This window comes from Penicillium solitum (genome assembly GCF_028829755.1).
Source record: "Penicillium solitum strain IBT 25940 chromosome Unknown utg000009l_segment0_segment0, whole genome shotgun sequence".
In the NCBI taxonomy this organism is placed as follows: domain Eukaryota; kingdom Fungi; phylum Ascomycota; class Eurotiomycetes; order Eurotiales; family Aspergillaceae; genus Penicillium; species Penicillium solitum.
In genome coordinates, this window is record NW_027072128.1 from 3,626,002 (window position 1) to 3,646,598 (window position 20,597).

Consider the following 20,597-nt stretch of genomic DNA (forward strand, 5'->3'; position numbering starts at 1 on the left):
TCTTGAAACCATCGTAAGAGCTCGAGGCGCGAAATTGAGCTTGCTATAGTGCTGTGAGTAGCGTAAGCTGCATGTCGAGAAAGGCACGCGGGCGACTTTACCGTGCTGGGATCATGGTTGGGGCTGATAAGGATATAACGGGGTAGAATAAAAGGATCTGATGGTGAGTAAGAAGTGATCTGTAGATGTAAGTTGATTTAACATCATGGAATATGTTTAGAGTCCTCGGGCCATTCTAAATAGTAACAAACAGCAGTTCTAGAGTGTCACTCGCCTCGTGTGATTGGTCACTGACTTACTAGATGACCGAACTGTGCCAGTAAATATTTCGATGTGAACATAACTTCCTTTCCTCGTATAGCATATAAGCCTTAGTTAGAGGAATCGTTGAGTTGCCGTTCGAGATAATGAACTATGTTGTATAATTTACCCCACAAAAATAGTCGGCCGCTTATGCGGCCTGATGTCTCTTTTGGAAGTCATTCTTAAGGTCTTTTTAGGTGTCTTTTTAGATGCCTTTTTTCTATATATTTCCCCACCATCGGTATTGTAGCTAGAATAGACACAAAGGGTTTTAATGTGTAAATCACTGTTTCTGTGTATACTAAACCTTGAAAGAAGGCAGTAAAAAGCATACTTTGTGCAGAGGACCTTTCTATGTATAGCCAGAGCATATATTCTCTATATTATTCTCTATCTTTCAACTGGATTTCGTGGCGACCAACTTTGCCTCCTTTATCTTTCTTTCCTCCCGTTCACTAAAACGGTCGCCAAAAAGGCCGATGTGAGGCCGCATCAGAATCGTATATTTGACAAACTCCTCCATGCAATCCACCAGGCGATCTCTGTTACCACTTGGCATGAGTCGTTGATCTCCCGGTTGACCTTCATCGGGGAACTGTGTATATGCCTTGGGGATCGAAGACTGATTCGGGATCGTAAACATACGCATCCACCGACCAAGGATACGCAAAGAGTTAACCGCATTGAACGATTGAGATCCACCGCACACTTGGGCAATAGCCAGCGTTCGGCCTTGGGTGGGACGGACACTTCCGGTAGACAGAGGAATCCAATCGATCTGATTTTTGAACACAGCGGTCTAACATTGCGGGAAATCATATAAGTAAATAATGCGGCAAATGTTAAATTATGGCGAGAGATTACTCACTAGATTGCCGTGCTGTTCCGGCGAAACCCAGACATGTCCATCACTCCACACGCTCAGTTCTCTGAGCTCCTGTACTTTAGGATGGGCGATATCACTCTCGTTCTTCATAGGAAGACCTTCGGGGTCAAAGACGCGTACGTCACAGCCGAGTCGGAAAAGGATACGGGAAGCTTCCAATGCCACCAGTCGGGAATACGATCTTTTGCGAAGACTGCCATAGAGTACCAGAACTTTCAGCCTCTCGTTTGTAGCCCGTAGGTTTTGCTCTGCCATGTCCGCTGCGGTGGTCAAGTCTAAGTTGTTGACCCAGTCCTTGGCTGCATTGTTGTCAAGGATGAATGGTCGATACTTCTGGCGGATATCCGGGTTATCTTCACTCGGGGTCAATGCCAGAGAGCGATATGATACATCGGGTTGGTGGGTGGTTGCAACTATTTGGGAAACGGTGGAGGACATCCTTTTTGAATATTTGGGGCGCAGCAGAGATTGTGAGATTGCTGGCCTAAGTGTCGAGGGCACTCTTTGTACAAAGTAATATAGCATAGATCCCAAGGTTAAAAGGTAACCAACAAAAATAAGACAGTTAAGAAATTGACAGTGATTTTGGGATGATATAGTAGCCCTGGAGATGTATGTCACTGATGAGATGTGATTGGATATGACACAGTTTGACAGGAACCAATTAAATCCTAGCAAGTGGGCCTAACGACCCGCGGATCCCTGGAGGCTCTTGCCCATTGAAATTCGAACCTCGGGTTCTTCCCGACTAAAGGTACTACAGGGATTCCGGGGGCAGTGCGATCATGGACTTAATACAATAGAAATGAATTAAAAGAAAGGGGGAAAGGGGCAGTCACAGTCGACCAAGGTTTCTGCCAATTTTTGCCAGAGAAAATGGGCGCAGAATCTACACCTGACAAGGAAATAGGATATGATTGATATTCCTGGGATTATATCAATCCTACCTTAATTTTTTATCTTACTTTTGGATAATAATTGTGTTAGGCTATGATTTTGTATAAATAGGGTTTAGTATAAAAGTTGGGACTTGGTGGAGCTAAATCACGTTAGTATGTATCTTGGCTTGACATTCCTGCCGAGGTCCCGTGTCCTAACCATATTAAAACGTGCACTCCGTCTCTTTCATGACCACCTCTGAAGCTCTTGTACAAGCACCAACAGTCAAAATGAGCTCAGAAGAAAGCGTGCATACTCTTCCAGACGGCCTTGAGCTGTATGCCAAGACATGGAAGGTATGTTTGAATTTACAACACGGTTTTGATCCCTCTCTGGATGAGCTGAGATGGACCCCAACCCCAAGATATTGATTTCCAAAGCTAACAAAGCGATCTACTTTATAGACCAGCGGGTCTCCACTTGCTGTTTTGGCCTTTATCCATGGCTTCAGTGATCACTGTGAGTTGATTTGTCTATGAGCAAAACAAGCTAAGACGGTCCATGTCTATAAGACAGAACATTGACATAAACCCATGCTAGGCAATGCCTACCACGATCTGTTTCCAACACTAGTGTCGGCAGGTGTTGAGGTCAGATCTTTTGATCAGCGGTAAGTGCTAAACCACCAAGGTCAACCCCTATGCTGGTATATCAATATAAATACCCGCAAAGAAACAGACCTGTTTCACAATAAACAACCCCCCCTAACTAACAACCCAAAACCAGAGGCTGGGGCCGCAGCGTCAAGAAACCCCGCGAGCGCGGTAACACAGGCCCAACCTCCCAAGTCCTCTCAGACATCCACTCTTTCTTGCAAAGTCTACCCTCCCGCCCTGACGTGCCCCTCTTCCTAATGGGCCACAGCATGGGCGGCGGCCAAGTCCTCAACTACATCTTCAACCCAGAGTCACCCTACAACGGAGACAAATCCACTCGGCCCAAGTTCGCCGGCGTGCTTCTGTACTCCCCTCTAATCGCCATAGATCCATCCTCCCGCCCCTCAAAGCTGATAGTCTCAGCGGGGCGACTTGTCGCAAAGTTGATCCCCCATAAGCAGCGGTATTCCCCGCTTGATGCGAATCTGCTGTCCCGTAACAAGGATGTCGTCAAGGAGTTCGTGGCTGATACCCTGTGCCATGATACGGGTACTTTTGAGGGGTTGGCTGGCATGTTGGATCGCGGGATTTGGTTGGAGGGGATGTTTGCGGCTGGGGATGGGGCTTGGGTGAAGAGTGACCTGCCGTTTTGGTTTGGACATGGTGATGGGGATCTCATTACTAGTTATCCTGCGACCAAGGACTTTGTTAAGATGTTGGCCGAGAAGGGTGGGGATGTGACGTTTTGTTCTTATGAGGGGGCTTATCATAAGTTGCATGATGAGTTGCCTGAGACGACGGAGAGGTTCTTTGCGGATGTGAAGGCTTGGATTTTGGCTAAGGTGCCTGAGACGAAGGGGAAGGTTGTTCAGGATGAGGTAGAGCCTGTTGAGGTTGAAGGTGGCATCGACACTGCCGTTCACGAGGATGTGGAGACCGAGGGTAAAGCGAAGCTGTGAAGTGATTGTTTCTTATTCTGACATGTTTTTAAGCATATCGTTAATATTATTCTCACAATTCTCTATATGGTACAAATGGGTTCAGTCTATATCAGACATGCAATAGAATACAGGTATATAGTACAAGATTTATATGCTTGGGACAGCTGGACCGAGAACTTAACGGTCTTCGATCCGCCGCCAGACCGCCACAAAGCCACCGCCCTGGATACGAAGTCCGACCTTGGGCCGGCAGACCAAGACAGATTCTCCTTCCTTGGGAGGCTCCTCTGCAGTGGACACCTCAGAAGCAGTATCAGAGGCGGTGGACTGCTCGTCGGCCTCAGCAGGAGTGGAAATCTCAGCATCTGAAGGGGTAGCCCAGGATGCTGGGTCGGCGCCGGACTTTTTAGTCGCAAAACGCACATCCCATGTACGGCCACCGCTGATTCCAGAGCCAAGCTCGATCACCTTCTCCTGAACGAGGGGCAGTCGCTGGTCCCGGATCAGTTGCAGACACTCCCCAATCTGCGTGATACTAGGCATGAACACCACCAGGAGGCCATCACGCTTCAACATCGGGGTAACATGTGGGATCCTCAAGTTTGAGGAAGGCATGTCCAGAATGACGTGTGAAAGAAACGGATCGACAGGGTTTCCCCCAGTCAGTGACGCCAGGCCAGTCTTTTTCCGCAGCTGCTTCTGCCGGGCAATCCAGTTTTCGACGGGGCCCACATAGAAATCAGTGTTGCCTGCGTAGATTCCACGGCGGAATCCCCGGATGTTTTTCTCAGCCAGCGCAGAGAACTTCGGCGATACGTCGACTGTGTGAATGACGGCGTTGCGCTGCGCTCGCCATGCATCCCATTCCTTCTGTGCTGGATCCGCAACTGGCTCGGCGGGTTTCTCTCCAGTTTGTTCCGTGTCCTTTTCGCTTGGCCTGACGACACGGCCTTCTAGGTAGTTGATCTGGGATCGCGACGGACGAGGCGGAGGGGTGGTATTGGCTGCGTGAATGGCACGCGCCAGGTGTAGCGTCAAGGATCCATGGCCTGTTCCGGACTCGAGGATTTCCATGGGGGGTTGTATTTCGCCTGCGGCGGGGGTGTTGACATGAATGTCGAGAAGGGAAGCAATCAAATTGGCATCCTGTGGATAGATCTACTGGGATAGCGTGAGTCCAATGTATCTCCGTGTTTGATCCGTAGGAGTGATGCGCATACCGGCGTGACCAAACGAGGGGTCAGGGCGACGTATTCTTCCAACGTTGGGAGGCTGACTCGAAGATTCAGGCCTATATAATGGAAATGTTAGTGACATGCCCAGGGAACACCGAAAAGTGGGTGTTATTGACCTTTGCGAGATTGTACGGTGTCCCAGACCCGTTTCCCAATGATACTGTCATGTTCCACTGCTCCGCGAGGAGTTTGGAGCTTTTCACCTCGCTTCAATGCTTTTGACAATGAGGGCTGTTTGCCGTGTAAAATGACTCGGTCTCCCTCTGCGCATTTCGTTAGCGCGATGTTGGGAAGAGGCGTTGCAACGCAATTACCTTTTATAATGGAAAAATTCGTATCAATGGTTCGAGAGCGCAATGTTCCTGGTGGCGGAGTCACGCCAAAGACGCGCTGCAGGGCCTGGCGCAGACGAGACATGATATAGAAGCAATATAAAGTAGTCCAGTAGCCCTGGAATAAACAGAAAAGGGAAAACCTGGCGGATCGAGACTAGCCCGCTGCGGTACCGCCCCGACCCACCCCCAGTCACCGAATCGAGGGGCACATCTTTGATCTCGGCACTTGCTTTTCTTCATTCTCTGGATTGTACATACATTTGGATATACATAGTGATCATGGGTTCCAACGCTCTCCCATACATCGAGACTAAGCCTAAGGTCATCTTCTTCACCGACTTTGATGGGACCATTACAGTCGACGACAGTAGGTGCTTCCCCACAAAGTGCCTGCACTTGAAAGCTGACTGGAATCGCAGGCAATGACTTCATGGTATGTTGCAGCGCTACCCTTTCTTAGGTCTTCACTAACACCACTCAGATCGATAACCTTGGTTTCGGCCGGGAAAAGCGCCTTGTATTGGGCAACCGAGTCCTTGACGAGACTCTGAGCTTCCGGTGAGTGTTATAGACACCTATCGATTCCTCACGCAAGTCCTAACGAGGCTTTCTTCCTTATAGCGATGCCTTCCGCGAGATGCTTGAAAGCATCAAGACCCCATACGACGAGTGCATCGAGATCCTGTTAAAGAACATGAAGCTGGACCCGTACTTTGAGGAATTCTACTACTGGGCCAAGGATAACAATGTTCCCATTGTCATTTTGTCATCTGGCATGCGGCCCATTATCAGCGCCTTGTTGGAGAAGTTCCTTGGTCACAAGCCAGCCAGCCACCTCACCATCATTTCCAACGAGCCTGTGAGCCGGGATGGCAAGGATATCAACAGCGAGGGTGGTTGGCAGATTGAGTACCGTGATGGCAGGTGAGCAACTCTCAATACGACCATCCCGTCATTCCCCAGCCTCACTGACAAACAATCACCAGCCACTTCGGGCATGACAAGTCCCTGGAGATCAAACCTTATGCCGCATTACCCGACGGAGAGCGCCCGATTCTTCTATACGCCGGAGACGGTGTTTCTGATTTGTCTGCGGCCGCTGAAACTGATCTTCTGTTCGCCAAGCAAGGCAAAGGTATTCATCTGCCCGAACCGCCTTGAGCCCGGATTCTGAGACACTGAGCTAACGCTGTTGCAGATCTGGTGACCTACTGCCAGCGCAAGGGAATGCCCTACACAACTTTCGAGAATTGGTCCACAATCCTCTCAACTACCAAAGACATCTTGAACGGTAAGGTGTCAGCGAGTGAGGTGGCTGCCAAGGCTTCGCTCGGCCTGTAGAATGGAAGTAGACGGGTATAGACTTACATCTAGACGGACATGAATATTAACGATGGACGTAAATTTCACAAATTTAAAACAAGGATAATGAGAATATCAGTGAAAAGAATAAGAACAGCCAAGTCAATGAATCATCAACATACAAACACCAAACATCGGGAGAAGGCTAGACCAACCCTTCAGGAGTCACCGCCTTCAGGGTCCAAGCGTCGAGGGTGAAATGCGAACTTCAATCCTCCAAACAAATTATACCTGTCCTTTATATTCTAGAGTTGACCGAACTTGGTCCTCTCCTTTGCCCTATACCCCTGCACTTCGCGGGCATCATGCGACAGGGCGTCTCGCTTTTCTTCAAGTCCTTGCCAGGGTGATATCTATCTCATCATGGCTCGCCGGCTAGTATGACATTATTTTACTCCCTGTGAAGCCGTCTGCTAACACCTAATTTGTGTAGGTCCGAGCGAGTGTACAGCTCGGTTTATTCGCAACATTCATTCTCCTCGTCATCGTCATTCTCGACAATCGATTTAGTGTCCTTCCCTCTTCAATCCATGGCCATCTTCCGTCGCATTATTCCGGCTACGTGATCACAGACGTGACCGTCACAACATGTTCCTCCCTCAATCCATTCTCGAGCTGCAAGCTAGACCCAGAAACCTGGTACCGCGTCGACAAGGACCTCTACCTGCGCTCGGGCTGGACCTCGAGTGCCTACGTTCAATTCAGGCGGAAAAAGGAGGAGGAATTGGGCCCTGATGACAAGGTGGTCATCGACTTGAAAATTAGTCGTCTCACTCCCCCGTCTGAATTTGTGGGAAAGACCAAAATCGAAGCCTGGGAACCCCGACCGGGAGGTATTTGGCTCAAGCGCTCGTCCTCCCGCCATGCTAGCGACTCCGAAAACGCCGTGACCTACATCGATGTCCTTTACGGAGCGGATGCCGTCGATCCTCGTCCAAACTGGGAAGTCAAAGATACCCCCATTCTCCTGGATAGTCGCACGGAAGAATTGGAGACTCGCCTTAGTATTCGAAGAGGACACCCGCAGGCCAAACCCAAGAAACCCGTTCCCAGAATCAACGAGAACGGGAAATTTAAGGTGATGCAGTTGGCAGATCTCCACATGAGCACTGGTCTCGGCCACTGCCGTGACCCTGTTCCTGCGGAAGCGGTGGCTGGCCAGAAGTGTGAAGCTGACCCCCGAACCTTGGAATTCGTCGAACGACTTCTCGACGAAGAGAAGCCGGACATGGTGGTCTTCTCTGGTGATCAGATCAACGGAGAGACCGCCCCAGATGCACAAAGTGCTCTGTACAAGTCTGTAAAGCTTTTGGTCGATCGCAAGATTCCTTACGCAGCCATATTTGGAAACCACGACGACGAGGGTGACCTCAACCGACAACAACTCATGACCATATATGAAGACCTCCCTTACTCCCTTGCAGCCGCCGGCCCCGAAGACATTGACGGGGTCGGAAACTACGTTGTTGAAGTCCTCGATTGGGGCAAAAGCACACACTCTGCCCTAACCCTCTATTTCCTTGACACACATTCCTACTCCCCTGACGAGCGTCAGTTCCGCGGCTACGATTGGATCAAGCCGAGCCAAACGCGGTGGTTCAAGAACACCGCCCAAAGCCTGAGAAGGAAACACCAGGAATATAACCATATCCACATGAACGTGGCATTCATCCACATTCCGCTCCCTGAGTATCGCGCGCAAGGAAAGTACTTTAAGGGTGCATGGATGGAACCCCCCACTGCGCCAGGGTTCAACTCTAGGTTCAAGGACGCTCTCGAAGAAGAGGGCGTCTTGTTTGTTAGTTGTGGACAGTAAGTCTCATGCTTTTCAACACTCCTTTGTGTCGTTCCGAAGACTAACTGTTCTCTAGTGATCATGTCAATGACTATTGCATGCTCGATCAAGACGAAAATTCGAAGCCCTCTCTCTGGATGTGCTACGGCGGCGGTGTCGGACTGGGCGGATACGGTGGCTACGATGACTTCGTCCGACGAGTTCGTTTCTTCGACTTCGACAGAGGCCCAGGTCGTGTATCAACATACAAGCGTCTAGAATGGGGTCAAACCGAAGCCAAAATCGATGAAATGATGATCATAGACGGCGGTGCTGTCAGAGGCCCAGATGGAACATCCTAACGAAGTCTACCTTCTCTCCCTATTCTCCTTTCCCTTCCTCTTCCCCATCATGTATCGAGATGTCAGCGTGTCTGTACTGCCTTTGCTCTCACATACTGTCGTTTCCGTTCTTGTCGGCGGCCTTTCTCTTATTTTCCTGTACATATATCTTTTTGCCCCTTGCCTGCATTAGGTCGGCGTCTGCGGGGAGTCTTAACTTTTTCTGAAATATTGAAGCCATTTCTCCCAATCTCATCCTGCTCCAATTCTCATAGGTGTGGACTAACGTTGACTACATTTCATTCATCGACGAACAAGCACTATAATTAATCCCATCGGAATATCTTACATCACTACCAGTCTGACCCCATCCTTACCACCATTTCTCAAAGAAAACTCGCTGCTCCCCGCCATCCCCTAGGATCTCAACCAATCTCTCCACAATGGAATCAGTCATACCAGGCGGTCCGCACACATAGCATACTGTGCCCCGAGAATCCAACTCACCACCTGTACCCACGGCCGCAGAGCGCAGATCATGATCGGATATCCTTTCTCGGTGAATCTTGAGATCGGAAGGAGACACAGTTGAGAGCAGATCAGGCGATGAGGCCAAGTCCGTAAGGAAAAGGTCCAGCGAGATGCGGAGCCGATGCGAACTCTCTTGAGATCGGACTATCTGGCGCAGACGTGGGAGAAACAGGATCTGGTCTAGTGCTGTGTCTGCCGAGGCTGTGTCTCGATCTTGCGGCAGGCGGCTGGAGTATAGAATGTGGATGGTTCTTGGGTTAGGAGTGTGGGGTTCGTTGTTGTTTAAGTGGGAGAGCATGGATATCAGAGGGCTGAGAATGTGTTAAAATTTGCTCATGAGGGATTGAAACAAATGAGGCCTTGGTTTGTGCTGGTGTACATTTGTATACCCCGGAGATATCGGATGATGTTTGAGGAGTGTGTCACTTACTTGATACCAACACCACCCGCAACGAAGACGACATTCTTAACATCATTAACATCAACTCCAGTGGGAGGCCAGACGAAGCTTCCGCCAACTCGGATATTTAGCTCCTTGCCTAGGATCTCTTCTTTTGGTCTCCATAGCCATGCGGCGGATGGGTTACCTGGCGAGTCTTGTACAGCCAGTTCCACATATGGTGGTCGCCCTTGAGATTCTGAAGACGGTTCTAGTGCCTCGCCAGCTAATGAGTCTATAGAAGCCTCTGGCGATGGTAGTACTTGTGCATCTGCCGGGGTGGAGGTGATAGTGAAGCCACCCGCTTGGGCTATGGAGGGAATATGGACATCAAGCCATTGGCCCGGGAGGAAGCTGAATGGCTGTTGATTGCTATCCTATGAAATGTGTTAGTGGCGTCTCTTGGGTGAAAGTGTGTGATAGTAGATGCCCAGGTGTGATTGGAACTACTGGCGGTGCGGGGCATATATATCCAACAGCGCGAGGAGAACAGCCAGCCCCGGGGCGTGACAGCCGGGCTTGATGTACAAGATACGGGAGATAGGGACATATCCAAAGAGGCAGTGGATAAGAAAAGAAAACCATACATTATTCTCCGGGGGAGGCAGAGCGAACTGTAGTAGCCGAACAGAGGGGTTGACCTGTTCGATGTGCGATAGTCGCACTGGATGTAGTCTATTCTGCCGGGGCTCTGCAGCTGTGCGCAGCTCGTGGGGAATTGAGTCGTCTCTTTGAGAAGTCATTTCGCCCGTGGTTCTTGAGATGGAGCGCAATCCAAGTTGACTAGGCCGGATGATGCGGAGTGGAATGGTTGAGCGAAGAGCAAGCGGACACAAGGACTGGAACGACTTCATCAAGATATATCAAATATTTATCAAGTTACAAGGGTGTAATTGGCTGGATTTAGTTGATAAATTCCCAGTTTAAAAGATGGATTGTAGTCTTTGAATATGAGACCAAGTCAGTCACGGTTTGGGAACTGCCGACCACATGACTTCCTCTCTACAACAATTCATCACTCGGCGACTTCAATGTTTCGAATTCGAGAAACTAGGAATTAGCGATGGTTATGGCTATCACAAATGAGAGACCATCCATCCTCTTTGTTTGTTCTCATTTTTCTGACTCCGGGGCTAACATGGGTATATGTATAGTCCACTGCATAGTCACAGATGCGACTCACATCACCCCCCACATCAGCGTTTCGCCAGGTGCTACGCACTAAAAGCTGCAAGTTCCCTCGGATTGCCAAGGTTTTGCTGATCCTGTTGAGGGGAATTATGTGATGAGGGCTCCATGCAGATCAGCCATCCTATCACACCGTCTAGCGTGTGACGACCGGTGGTGTTCCCTCGATTCCTGTCGTCTCATTGGTGTGATGACCCCGGGTTGCTACTTGCGCTGGCGCTTTGCCGCCATCAAGCATTGGCCAGATGCACCTCCCAGACACACATCAATCCCTCTGCACCGTCTTCCCATGCTGATTCGTGCCCCCTCCTGCATGCGATGGCTTGTGCCTTCGGCCACTCGTTGGTCTCGAGCTCATATCTAACGCTCGTCCTCCGGGTCGCCCAGACTTCTGTTCTTCTACTTTTTTTGATCTTCTCTCCCACACTGAAGTATTTGGCCCTTTACGCGCGACAGACTGTATGTCTTAGCCAGCCGGTCTGGTTAAATCGCATAGGACACAGCTTTAATTTTTCCATAAGCGCTTCGGTCGAACGGTCAGCTTGAGGAAAATAGAGTCGATTTTTCTTGCGAATCTTCCGAATCCACCGCCAAAATGCAGTTCATGTTTCCAAAGAAGCATAGGAACCACAAGCTCGTCCTTTGGTTGATGGCCGGGGAGTTTCCGCTCACCATCGTAATGCTGACATTGACGGGTATCGCTTCCCACAATCTATACCAGACATTGTTATGGCAAGATGGAGCGGACAATGGATTCAACAGTGCTCCAAACGAGGCACTGTATGCAGCAGCAAACTACAAACCGTTCAAGGCCCCCATGGTTTGGTCCAGCTTGTACGTTACCCACTATGCTCAAATATTCAAGAACTGGCCGCTGACCCTGGGAACAGTATGACCAGCTACAACCTTGTCCTCGGTGTTTTGAGCACTTTCTTCCTCATCACAAAATTGCCTACCCACTGGATGAACCTATTTTATCCCCCTGTTGCGGTCGTTGTTCACGCATCCCTGATGATTCTCTATATCGTGTCAGCCGTGTACCAGGCTGGGTCTGACATGTCAGACCCTAAACATCCCCAGCCAGGAGCTCCGTGGTACATTGCGAAGAGTTGCAGTGTCGCCTTCAAAAAGTCCAATGTTGGATACTGCATGCAAGCCAAAGCGCTGTTTGCTGTGACCGTCGTCATGATGTTAGTTTGACCTTCCCACTAATATTCCCTTACTCCCCATTCCACGAGGAAATAGTTAGCTAACAGCCCCCTCAGTATCCACTATGTAGTTATCCTCGGCTTCAATGTCCACTCCTGTTTCATCACCCCCGAAGAGCGGGAAGCGATCCTGGAGCAGAGAGAAGAGCGTCGCATCGAGAAGGAGTTCGAAGAAGAGATCATCAAGTCTCCCAGCATGATCCCCATGACCCCCGGCTCAATGCCTCAAGGACCAGGCATGGTTCCTCGCACCCCGGGCGTTCCACCCATGGCTGTTGGGGGAAATATCTCACCCTTCGCACCCCGCACACTGGCCTTCAACCGACTTGGTAATGGCAGTACTGCCTCGGACCTCCCGCTGCGGAACAACTCTGGCGCGACTCAGCCCCAATACCCGTCACCACAGTCGCATGAGGTCAGCCCGGAGAGTTCGAAAGGATCGCCGATGTACTTCCCGCCGCCGCCAAAGAAGGCTGCTAAAGCCTGAATGGACTCAGTGTTGAATTGTTATTCGTGAGAAATTGCTTTTGTGATACCACTTGTTGTTGCCCATACATCACCTTCATTATTTAACCGGGCAAGCATGGCGTTTAGACGGGTTCGTTCCATTCCTTCCGCCCTGTCAGTGGGCTTACCTTTTACTGGACAAAAGTCCATAAGCCCTCAGTATATACTGTCATCATCTTCGGCGTTGTATTTTTGATTTGCTCCGACTCTGTCGAAAATCATTTAATCTCCCATAATCAAATCTTGAGTTACCAAGGGAAAACATATACATTCCGTAGTGCTTAGTACACACTGTTTGTAAAATAGATCACGGCCAGCTATAGACATTGAACCAAAGAGATCGATCTCACAGGACATAACATCATCACCCATGCGATAGCCAGCATGGGGCTCATCTGAATATCATTGAAAATCCAGCAAAAATGAACACGATGCTTGACTGACAAAGCGCCCGAAAAGTTGAGGGGGTATCTTGAGGTGAACATGCAAGACGGTGGAGAAAAAACCTTGGAAGGTCACCAGCCCGAGAAAAGCAAATACACCGCGAACTGAAAATTAGGCCGATTCCTGGCGCTTCTTCTCCTTCTTAGACCAGCGCACTAAGAAAAACGCAACTGGGTTAGCTTATTATGTGCCAAGAGTAGATAGGTTACAAGCAGGTGAGCGGGGGGTTACAAGAGGCGGTGGATAAAACTTACAGCCACAAGCATTGCACAAGGTTTTAGGCCCGTTAGGCCCCTTTCTCCATTCTGGCGAGTCTGCCGTTCCGCAGTCGCTACAGACATGCTGGGCCTTGAGCCTTTTACGGCGGTCACCTTCCTGAGCGTTGCGCTCTTGGTCAGCAGTAGTGGTGATGTCGATATCGCAATGTACAAGACGGCCAAGGCTGACACCTGTGCTGAGGCCTTGTGATCTCTCGCCCTTTGCATAGTCCAGGCCGGTCATGACTTCGATGCCATCGATGTGTGAGTAACGTTCGCGGGTATTGGGCTCTGTCTGATATCCCAACGATTGGCCCGTGTCGGATTCATCCGAGTTCGGCCCCATGGTGTCCGTAGTATCAGGATCACTAGATATCTCCCCTGAACGAGAGGATTGTTGGTTCTGGTTCTCGGTCACGGGGGCGCAAATCTCCTGGTCGCTCCTAGGATAGGCCACCCGAGTCGCGGTCGCATCTTCTTCTTCTTCTTGCTTCAATTTGGCAATCTGTTGGATCAGACGTGCGTTCTCAATCTTGTGTTCCAAAAAAGAGTCAAGGAGCTGCGAGACCTTGTTGGAATATGGTCGGCACACAAGGAAAAAGCCAGTGCAGCGCTCGTTGGCGGGCGTGTTTCTCTCCGCCTGACGCGCATCCTGGTTTGCAAGATGTGGGTGACCATAGGCCTCCATGAGACAATACGTGCTGTTGGTCTTGTGGAATCGTAAATGGGTGCGGAACGATTGGTTCGCGGCGACTGAATCGTCTAAGTCTCTCTGGAAGATTGGCTGGTCGTCCTCATGAATGTATTGTGCCAGGTTACTTCCCTCCAGTTGTTTGGCGACACGACCGGTGATATTGTTGCACGATGGTGAGGCGTAGGTGATTCGGCCTTCGGGTGTGAGGAGAAGTAGCATATCCTTCATTTCATCGAGAACTCGCTCCGTCCAGCCTGCATCGTGTTGTACGCCCTGATATCCCCCGTGTTGAGCACCTTGCACCCCGTAGTGCCCACCGTAGGATCCATGAACTTGCTGTTGCTCCATTGCGTACCCTGGATGCCCATCATTGGGGCCCAACCGCATCTGGGAGGTTGGTAGAGGCATACTCTCATAGGGTTGTGAGCGGCTCAGAGCCATATCGAGTGCAGCATAGAGAAATCAAAGCAAAACGAGGGAGGTATAATGGCACGCTTGCGCTTGATATGTTTGAGCGCTACAGAATCCGACGTCTCTTATAAAAAGCCAGGGGATTTGTTTAAAAGACAATGGCCGCACGAGGGGACGGATATAGTAGAGTGGGCGTCGCGAATGAAATGGTTCATTCTCCAGATTCGAGGCGGCAAATTCGGTACATTCGGTCAAAAGGGGGTTGAACAATGTGCCTCTCGGGATCTACACATCGTCTCGCTGAGGGTCTGGATCTCGCTGAAAAGAGATAACTGGGGAAATAAGAGCCGGCCATTGCTGGTTGACAAAATACCGCCGATCCCTGTGGGCCTTTTGCACTTAGTACAATTCACGTGATTTCGTGTCGCCTTGACGCGGGACTATGTGATCGATCACAATCAACGGCGATCCGAGCACCTTCATATCTCAGTTCTTTCTGTTTCAGCTTGTATTCGATTGTATTCGGTGAAGCTAACGGCCAAAGGGCTCGAACGCCCCTCCCATCGCTTTTCTTCAAAATGTACGTGCTGATAATTCCCCGCCTCGTGTCGCGATGCTAACTGGGTTTTAGGTGTAAGTGCAACAGCTCTATACCTCGGCGAGAAAAAAGAAGAAGGATCTAACAGTCATCTAACATACTATAGCGAAGATCGATAAGCTCTCTATCCTGGGGTACGTCTCTCAAGGTTTACAATCTACGTGCAACCACCGCGGAGAGTAATTACACTCATGCTCATCAAACCGCGCTTGTTCTAGAGTCCGCTCCTTCGATAATACGCGCAGCGAAACAATCCAGTTCCACACCCCCCTTACATTGATTGTTGGATACAATGGCTCAGGAAAGACGGTATGAAATGGCGAAATGGGCGACTAGAACTTGCGACCAGCGGGGAACTGACGCGGATCTAGACCATCATCGAGTGTCTCAAATATGCCACAACGGGCGATCTCCCTCCGAACAGCAAAGGCGGTGCTTTTATCCACGACCCGAAACTATGTGGCGAGAAAGAGGTACTGGCCCAGGTGAAGCTGTCATTCAAGGCCACTTCCGGGGCGAAAATGGTTGCCACGCGCAGTCTACAGCTTACGGTCAAGAAGACAACACGACAGCAGAAGACCCTAGAAGGCCAGCTGCTTATGGTCAAAAATGGCGAACGCACGGCTATCTCATCGCGAGTGGCTGAGCTGGACCAAATAATGCCGCAGTATCTGGGTGTGTCAAAGGCCGTGCTGGATTCGGTCATTTTCTGCCACCAGGACGAAAGTCTGTGGCCAATGAGCGAACCTTCCGTGCTGAAAAAGAGGTTTGATGAAATATTTGAGGCTATGAAGTACACTAAGGCCATCGACAATATCAAAGCACTGCGAAAGAAGCAGAACGAGGAGCTTGGCAAATTTAAGATCATGGAGCAGCATGCGAAAGAAGACAAAGATAAGGCAGACCGTGCTGAAAAAAGATCCGTCAAGCTTCAGGATGAAATCGAGGGCTTGCGCGAAGAAACCCAGCGGATGTCGCAAGAGATGCGGCGTGTCGCGGAGCTTGCTGATAAGGCTTGGACACAATCAGAAAGTTATGCTCAGGTCCTTGGTGCTCTTGAGGGAAAGCGCATCGAAGCTAAGAGTATCCAAACCACCATTGACAACCTTAAGAGACATTTGGTTGAGCTTGATGACTCCGATGAATGGCTTGAATCTACTCTGGAGCAATTCGAAACGAAGCAGATCCAATACCAGCAACAAGAAGAGTCTCAAAAGGAGAACTATATGGAAATTAAGGAGCGAATCGAGCGGACTCGGCACCGCCTTGGCCTGAAACAAGCCGAGAATGGAAAGTTTGAGAACGACAAGGCCAATTTCGAGCGCCAGTCTCAAAGGCGCCAAAACATGATCAATGAGATTGCTCGCGCCAACAGCATCCGTGGCCTTGGCGAGAAAATGGATCAGTCTGAAATTGACGCCTTCATGCAGAAGATCAAACGCCTTCTAAGAGACCAGAACCAATCTCTGGACCGTGTGAAGCGTGAAGCCCAGAAAGAGCTCCGTGAGGTTCAAGAAACATTGAATGAGATTGGGCAAACTAAGTCTGCACTCCAAGAGACCAAGAACGCGGCAAAACGACAGATCGCAGCGAATGACAAGGAGGCAACAAGTTATCAAAAAAAGCTCAATGAAATCGAGGTTGATGAGGGCTTCCAAGCCGCGCTTGAGTCAAAGGTCGAGGATATCACGTCAAACCTTGAGCAAGCAAAAGAACGAGCCAAAACTGCTTCCTGGGATCAAGATATTCAGGATACCAATGCGGAGATCCGTCGTCTTGAGGATGAAAGCTCGAGATTGAACACCGAGCTCATTGATTCAACCAAGAAGGCTGGGGAGTTGGCTCGCCTGGACCACCTCAAGAAAGAATCGAAGGATCGTGAACGCAGTCTACAAACGATGAAAGGGGCTCATGGTGATCGCCTTGAGAAGGTCGTTGGTCCAGACTGGAAGCCTGAGACACTGGAGCGAGGCTTCCAGCAAGCTCTCGATAGTGAATCAAAGCAGGTGGTCGATGCCGAGCGAGAGCGCGACGGCGTGAGCCGAGAATTGGAGCACGTAGAGTTCAAACTTAAGACAGCCAAGAAGAACCTCAAGCAACGGCAAAAGGAACTTGATGAGTGCGTGAAGGAAATTCATGAAGCAGTCGACGCAGAGCCTTCCGAATACCCCGAAATTGTGAAGGAGCGCCAGGGACAGTACGATCTCGCTCGCAAAGATGCCGATCAATATGCCGGAATGGGAGAGTATCTCACCAAATGTCTTGATGCTGCCAAGCGTACCAAGCTGTGTCGAACATGTCAAAGATCGTTCAAAAACGAGGCGGAACTCCAGACCTTCACAAAGAAGCTGGACGCCCTAGTCAAGAGGGCTGGCCTTGATGCCGAAGACGAGACCCTGAAGGGCCTTGAAGAGGATCTCGAAACTGCGCGCGCCGCTAGTTCATCCTACGACACTTGGGTCCGTTTGTCAGAGACTGTCATCCCCGAGCTTGAACAAGAAGAGCAAGAATCCGAATCCCAGCGTGACCAGCTTCTGGAGAAGCTGGAAACCCAGGACGGAAAGGTCAGCGAGAAGACAGAAAGCAAGCGTGACGTCGAGGGGCTTGCTAAGACAGTGAGCACTATTGCACGTTACGATGTTGAGATCAAGACGATCAAATCACAAATTCAAGAGCTTTCTGCAAAACAGCAAGACGCTTCCACTGCTCGTACCCTGGAAGATATCCAGGAGGAAATCGCATCCATCAATGAAAAGTCGCGGGAGTTGAAAAAGACTCTTACGAAAGTGACAAATGAGAAAGACAAGACGCGGTCAGAAATCAACAAGCTCGAGCTTGAGTTTAGAGATGTGAAGAGCAACCTTGACAATGCCAAATTCCAACTGGAAAAGAAAGCGGACCTGACCGTCCGGATGGAGGAATTCAAGAAACTCAATAATCAGCAGCGGGACGCAATTGAGAAGGCAGATCGAGATATCGAAAGTCTCACGCCGGAATTGCTTCAAGCCCAGGCCCGTTATGATGATATCAGCCAGCAAGCCGACGAGCGTGAACGAGATCTGCAGCACGAGATCAATCGCTTATCTGAGAACATCCATCAGCTTGACCTTGCCAATGACGATATCAACTCGTACAATCAACGGGGAGGTCCGGGCCAGCTTGAACGAAGCAAGCGGGAGCTTCAAGAAATTGAAGCTGAAATTGGCAAACTCGAAGCCGATCAAAGCGAGATCACGAAGGAGATCAACAAAATCTCGACCCAACTTAAGGACAGTGAAAACACAAAGCGGCAATACTCCGACAACTTGACATATCGCCAAGCCACTCGATCTCTCAACACAGTTGTTGAAGAAGTTGAGCAACTAGAAGCGCAAAATGCCGAAGTGGACCGAGGTCGTTTCAAGCAAGAGTCAGAACGTTGGACTCGTGAACACAATGCCCTAGCTGCCAAACAGGCGAGCAAGATGGGCGAAATGAAGTCCAAGGACGACCAGTTGATGCAGCTGCTGGCGGACTGGAACACAGATTATAAGGATGCATCTTCAAAATACAAGGAATCCCACATCAAGGTCGAGACCACCAAAGCCGCCGTCGAAGATCTGGCTCGATACGGTGGTGCTCTTGACAAAGCAATTATGCAATACCACGGTCTGAAGATGGCAGAAATCAACGCCATCGCTGGTGAACTGTGGCAGAAGACCTATCGCGGAACGGATGTCGACACAATCCTCATCCGGTCCGACAACGAGAACGCCAAGGGCAATCGATCGTACAATTACCGCGTCTGCATGGTCAAGTCAGGCGCCGAGATGGACATGCGAGGCCGATGCAGTGCAGGCCAAAAGGTTCTGGCTAGTATCATCATTCGTCTTGCCCTTGCAGAATGTTTCGGTGTCAATTGCGGTCTCATTGCTCTCGATGAGCCTACTACAAACCTGGATCGGGACAATATTCGTTCTCTGGCGGAGTCACTACATGACATTATCCGCACTCGCCAGCAGCAGGCCAACTTCCAATTGATTGTCATCACCCACGATGAAGAATTCCTGCGCCATATGAAATGTGGTGATTTCAGTGACTATTACTACCGTGTTTCGCGTAACGAGAGACAGAAATCGATCATTGAGCGGCAGTCAATCGCTGAGGTATGTCTTCAATAGTCTTTAGGTACTTGTTCTTGCTAACAATGTTCCAGGTCATGTAACACTTCTCGCAAATGCACCCTCTTCTTCCAGTTGTTGTTCGGACATTTTACTGGCTACATATTCTTGCCTGGGGTAATCTCTTTCTCCAATCTGTTTTAGGCCGTTTTCAAAACAAGTATACTTCGGCGTTGATATTATCAAGTGATGTTGAATTTACAATTTATTGCTATTGTTTTTTGATACCTATGCGCCTCCATCTAATTGAGCGTGAACGAAATCTGAATAACAAGAGAATGCAACATGCGCATTAAAAAAATATTCCCAAGAAATAGTACACAGTCGTAAGGGAAAAAAGATGCTATGCTACAGACAGCCGGTTTCTCAAGACGAAGAAACCAGTTGGATGGATCAATCGAATCCAAAAACAACACTAGAACAAAACAGCACTATCTTACACCTGCTTATCCACCTGGCCTCTAGCCTCAGCGAGCATGCGCTCCTGGTCCTTCTTGGCCTGGCGGATAGCCTGCACACGCTCACGATCCGGACCAGACTTCTTCTTGATCTCCGCCAACTTCTGTGACAGCGCGATATCCTCGCTATTGGCGGGGACCACCTTCGCGTTCGTCATGGCTTGCACACGATCCCAGATCTGCTGGTACGTGCGGTTCTTGATATCCAGAACGGCCGATTGCTCGTTGGCCTCGGGGGCCGGGGCAAGTTCATCGATGACCTTCTTTTCGTTTGCGAGGGCCGTTGCGGCGCTGCCGACCCGTTCGGCGAAGTAAATTGTCAATGCTGCGGGTCCTTGCTGGTTGGAGGTTTGTGTCACAGACATTGGCACGCCGGGGTTGTGATATTTCAGTCGTGGAAGGCAGTTACGCCAGAAATGCCGCGCGCCGGCATGGCCCTGGTCGATCTTGCGTGCATATGTGAGGTGGAGTCGGGTAACGGCTGGGAATTCTTTTGATGCGGAGGCGAGGCTGGGGAAGATGGCTGCACCGGTGCCAATTTTGGCCTGGAGCATCTGGAACAGTGAAATAACGAGTCAGTTGATTGGATTGGTTGCATGTAGGCTAGACCGTGGAAGACAACGCGAGTTCGGCCTCGGAGGTTGCAGGATCGGAGATGTCAAGGGATGGGGTTTCGGCTTACTCTCTGTTGATGAGAACATTATACGTTAGTCCATCAATTCCGCGTTACTTTGGAGAGCTCTGAGAGGGAGAGCCCATAGAAGCTATACATACAGTTTGCAGCTTGCGAAGCCGCTTGAACAAGTTGACCATGATGAAAGGCTGTTCCGCACAGGGATCGGCCCTTATGCGATGAGATGTGCGGGTATAGGGATAAGTCAAGAGTGCGAGATTAATTGGCAAGATTCAGGCTCAAGAATAAGTAGTATATGACCGGAATTGCGAGTTTGTTGATCGGGGAAATTTATCGCAGATGCGCTTGTCGGCGAA

The 20,597-nt window shown here is 49.9% G+C and overlaps 10 protein-coding genes across 10 annotated transcripts; 5 read left to right on the forward strand and 5 right to left on the reverse strand.

The window, feature by feature from the left end:
- Positions 1-700: 700 nt before the first annotated feature.
- N7455_012463 (uncharacterized protein) lies at positions 701-1,627 on the reverse strand (the record flags this gene model as incomplete). The annotated part of the gene is made up of 2 exons (XM_040952662.2): positions 701-1,102; positions 1,172-1,627. 2 exons carry the CDS (start codon positions 1,625-1,627, stop codon positions 701-703), a joined length of 858 nt encoding a protein of 285 aa, XP_040816757.2.
- Positions 1,628-2,358: 731 nt separating this feature from the next.
- Positions 2,359-3,683, forward strand: N7455_012464 (acylglycerol lipase; the record flags this gene model as incomplete). The annotated part of the gene is made up of 4 exons (XM_040952775.2): positions 2,359-2,424; positions 2,533-2,587; positions 2,669-2,738; positions 2,855-3,683. The coding sequence occupies 4 exons, from the start codon at positions 2,359-2,361 to the stop codon at positions 3,681-3,683; spliced, it is 1,020 nt and encodes a 339-aa protein (XP_040816888.2).
- A 159-nt stretch (positions 3,684-3,842) lies between these two features.
- N7455_012465 (tRNA (adenine-N(1)-)-methyltransferase) lies at positions 3,843-5,317 on the reverse strand (the record flags this gene model as incomplete). The annotated part of the gene is made up of 4 exons (XM_040952788.2): positions 3,843-4,823; positions 4,886-4,956; positions 5,017-5,163; positions 5,215-5,317. 4 exons carry the CDS (start codon positions 5,315-5,317, stop codon positions 3,843-3,845), a joined length of 1,302 nt encoding a protein of 433 aa, XP_040816994.2.
- A 197-nt stretch (positions 5,318-5,514) lies between these two features.
- On the forward strand, positions 5,515-6,632 carry N7455_012466 (putative Phosphoserine phosphatase; the record flags this gene model as incomplete). The annotated part of the gene is made up of 6 exons (XM_040952808.2): positions 5,515-5,602; positions 5,655-5,668; positions 5,717-5,793; positions 5,857-6,159; positions 6,222-6,370; positions 6,434-6,632. 6 exons carry the CDS (start codon positions 5,515-5,517, stop codon positions 6,574-6,576), a joined length of 774 nt encoding a protein of 257 aa, XP_040817074.1. The 3' UTR covers positions 6,577-6,632.
- Positions 6,633-6,821: 189 nt separating this feature from the next.
- On the forward strand, positions 6,822-8,983 carry N7455_012467 (metallophosphoesterase family protein). Its single transcript, XM_040952621.2, has 3 exons — positions 6,822-6,975; positions 7,031-8,409; positions 8,469-8,983. Exons 1-3 carry the CDS (start codon positions 6,961-6,963, stop codon positions 8,731-8,733), a joined length of 1,659 nt encoding a protein of 552 aa, XP_040816826.2. The 5' UTR covers positions 6,822-6,960; the 3' UTR covers positions 8,734-8,983.
- Positions 8,984-9,085: 102 nt separating this feature from the next.
- On the reverse strand, positions 9,086-10,615 carry N7455_012468 (FAD-dependent oxidoreductase; the record flags this gene model as incomplete). The annotated part of the gene is made up of 3 exons (XM_040952604.2): positions 10,270-10,615; positions 9,674-10,059; positions 9,086-9,554 (listed from the first exon to the last, which is right to left on the reverse strand). The coding sequence occupies exons 1-3, from the start codon at positions 10,534-10,536 to the stop codon at positions 9,086-9,088; spliced, it is 1,122 nt and encodes a 373-aa protein (XP_040816785.2). The 5' UTR covers positions 10,537-10,615.
- Positions 10,616-11,304: 689 nt separating this feature from the next.
- On the forward strand, positions 11,305-12,565 carry N7455_012469 (uncharacterized protein; the record flags this gene model as incomplete). The annotated part of the gene is made up of 3 exons (XM_040952602.2): positions 11,305-11,704; positions 11,761-12,060; positions 12,136-12,565. The coding sequence occupies exons 1-3, from the start codon at positions 11,466-11,468 to the stop codon at positions 12,563-12,565; spliced, it is 969 nt and encodes a 322-aa protein (XP_040816915.1). The 5' UTR covers positions 11,305-11,465.
- A 515-nt stretch (positions 12,566-13,080) lies between these two features.
- N7455_012470 (GATA transcription factor LreB) lies at positions 13,081-14,421 on the reverse strand (the record flags this gene model as incomplete). Its single annotated transcript, XM_040952641.2, has 2 exons — positions 13,081-13,184; positions 13,284-14,421. 2 exons carry the CDS (start codon positions 14,419-14,421, stop codon positions 13,141-13,143), a joined length of 1,182 nt encoding a protein of 393 aa, XP_040816687.2. The 3' UTR covers positions 13,081-13,140.
- A 171-nt stretch (positions 14,422-14,592) lies between these two features.
- Positions 14,593-19,193, forward strand: N7455_012471 (MRX complex DNA-binding subunit; the record flags this gene model as incomplete). The annotated part of the gene is made up of 5 exons (XM_040952790.2): positions 14,593-14,632; positions 15,096-15,123; positions 15,208-15,298; positions 15,361-19,134; positions 19,185-19,193. 5 exons carry the CDS (start codon positions 14,593-14,595, stop codon positions 19,191-19,193), a joined length of 3,942 nt encoding a protein of 1,313 aa, XP_040816841.2.
- Positions 19,194-19,585: 392 nt separating this feature from the next.
- N7455_012472 (mitochondrial 54S ribosomal protein mL61) lies at positions 19,586-20,420 on the reverse strand (the record flags this gene model as incomplete). The annotated part of the gene is made up of 2 exons (XM_040952799.1): positions 19,586-20,161; positions 20,382-20,420. The coding sequence occupies 2 exons, from the start codon at positions 20,418-20,420 to the stop codon at positions 19,586-19,588; spliced, it is 615 nt and encodes a 204-aa protein (XP_040816992.1).
- Between the last annotated feature and the right edge of the window lie 177 nt (positions 20,421-20,597).

What these genes read in the sequence shown, in the direction of transcription:
- N7455_012467 (XM_040952621.2), top strand. An exon ending in TTGTTTGTTAGTTGTGGACA is followed by an intron (nt 8,410 to 8,468) that starts GTAAGTCTCATG and finishes ACTGTTCTCTAG; the next exon opens with TGATCATGTCAATGACTATT.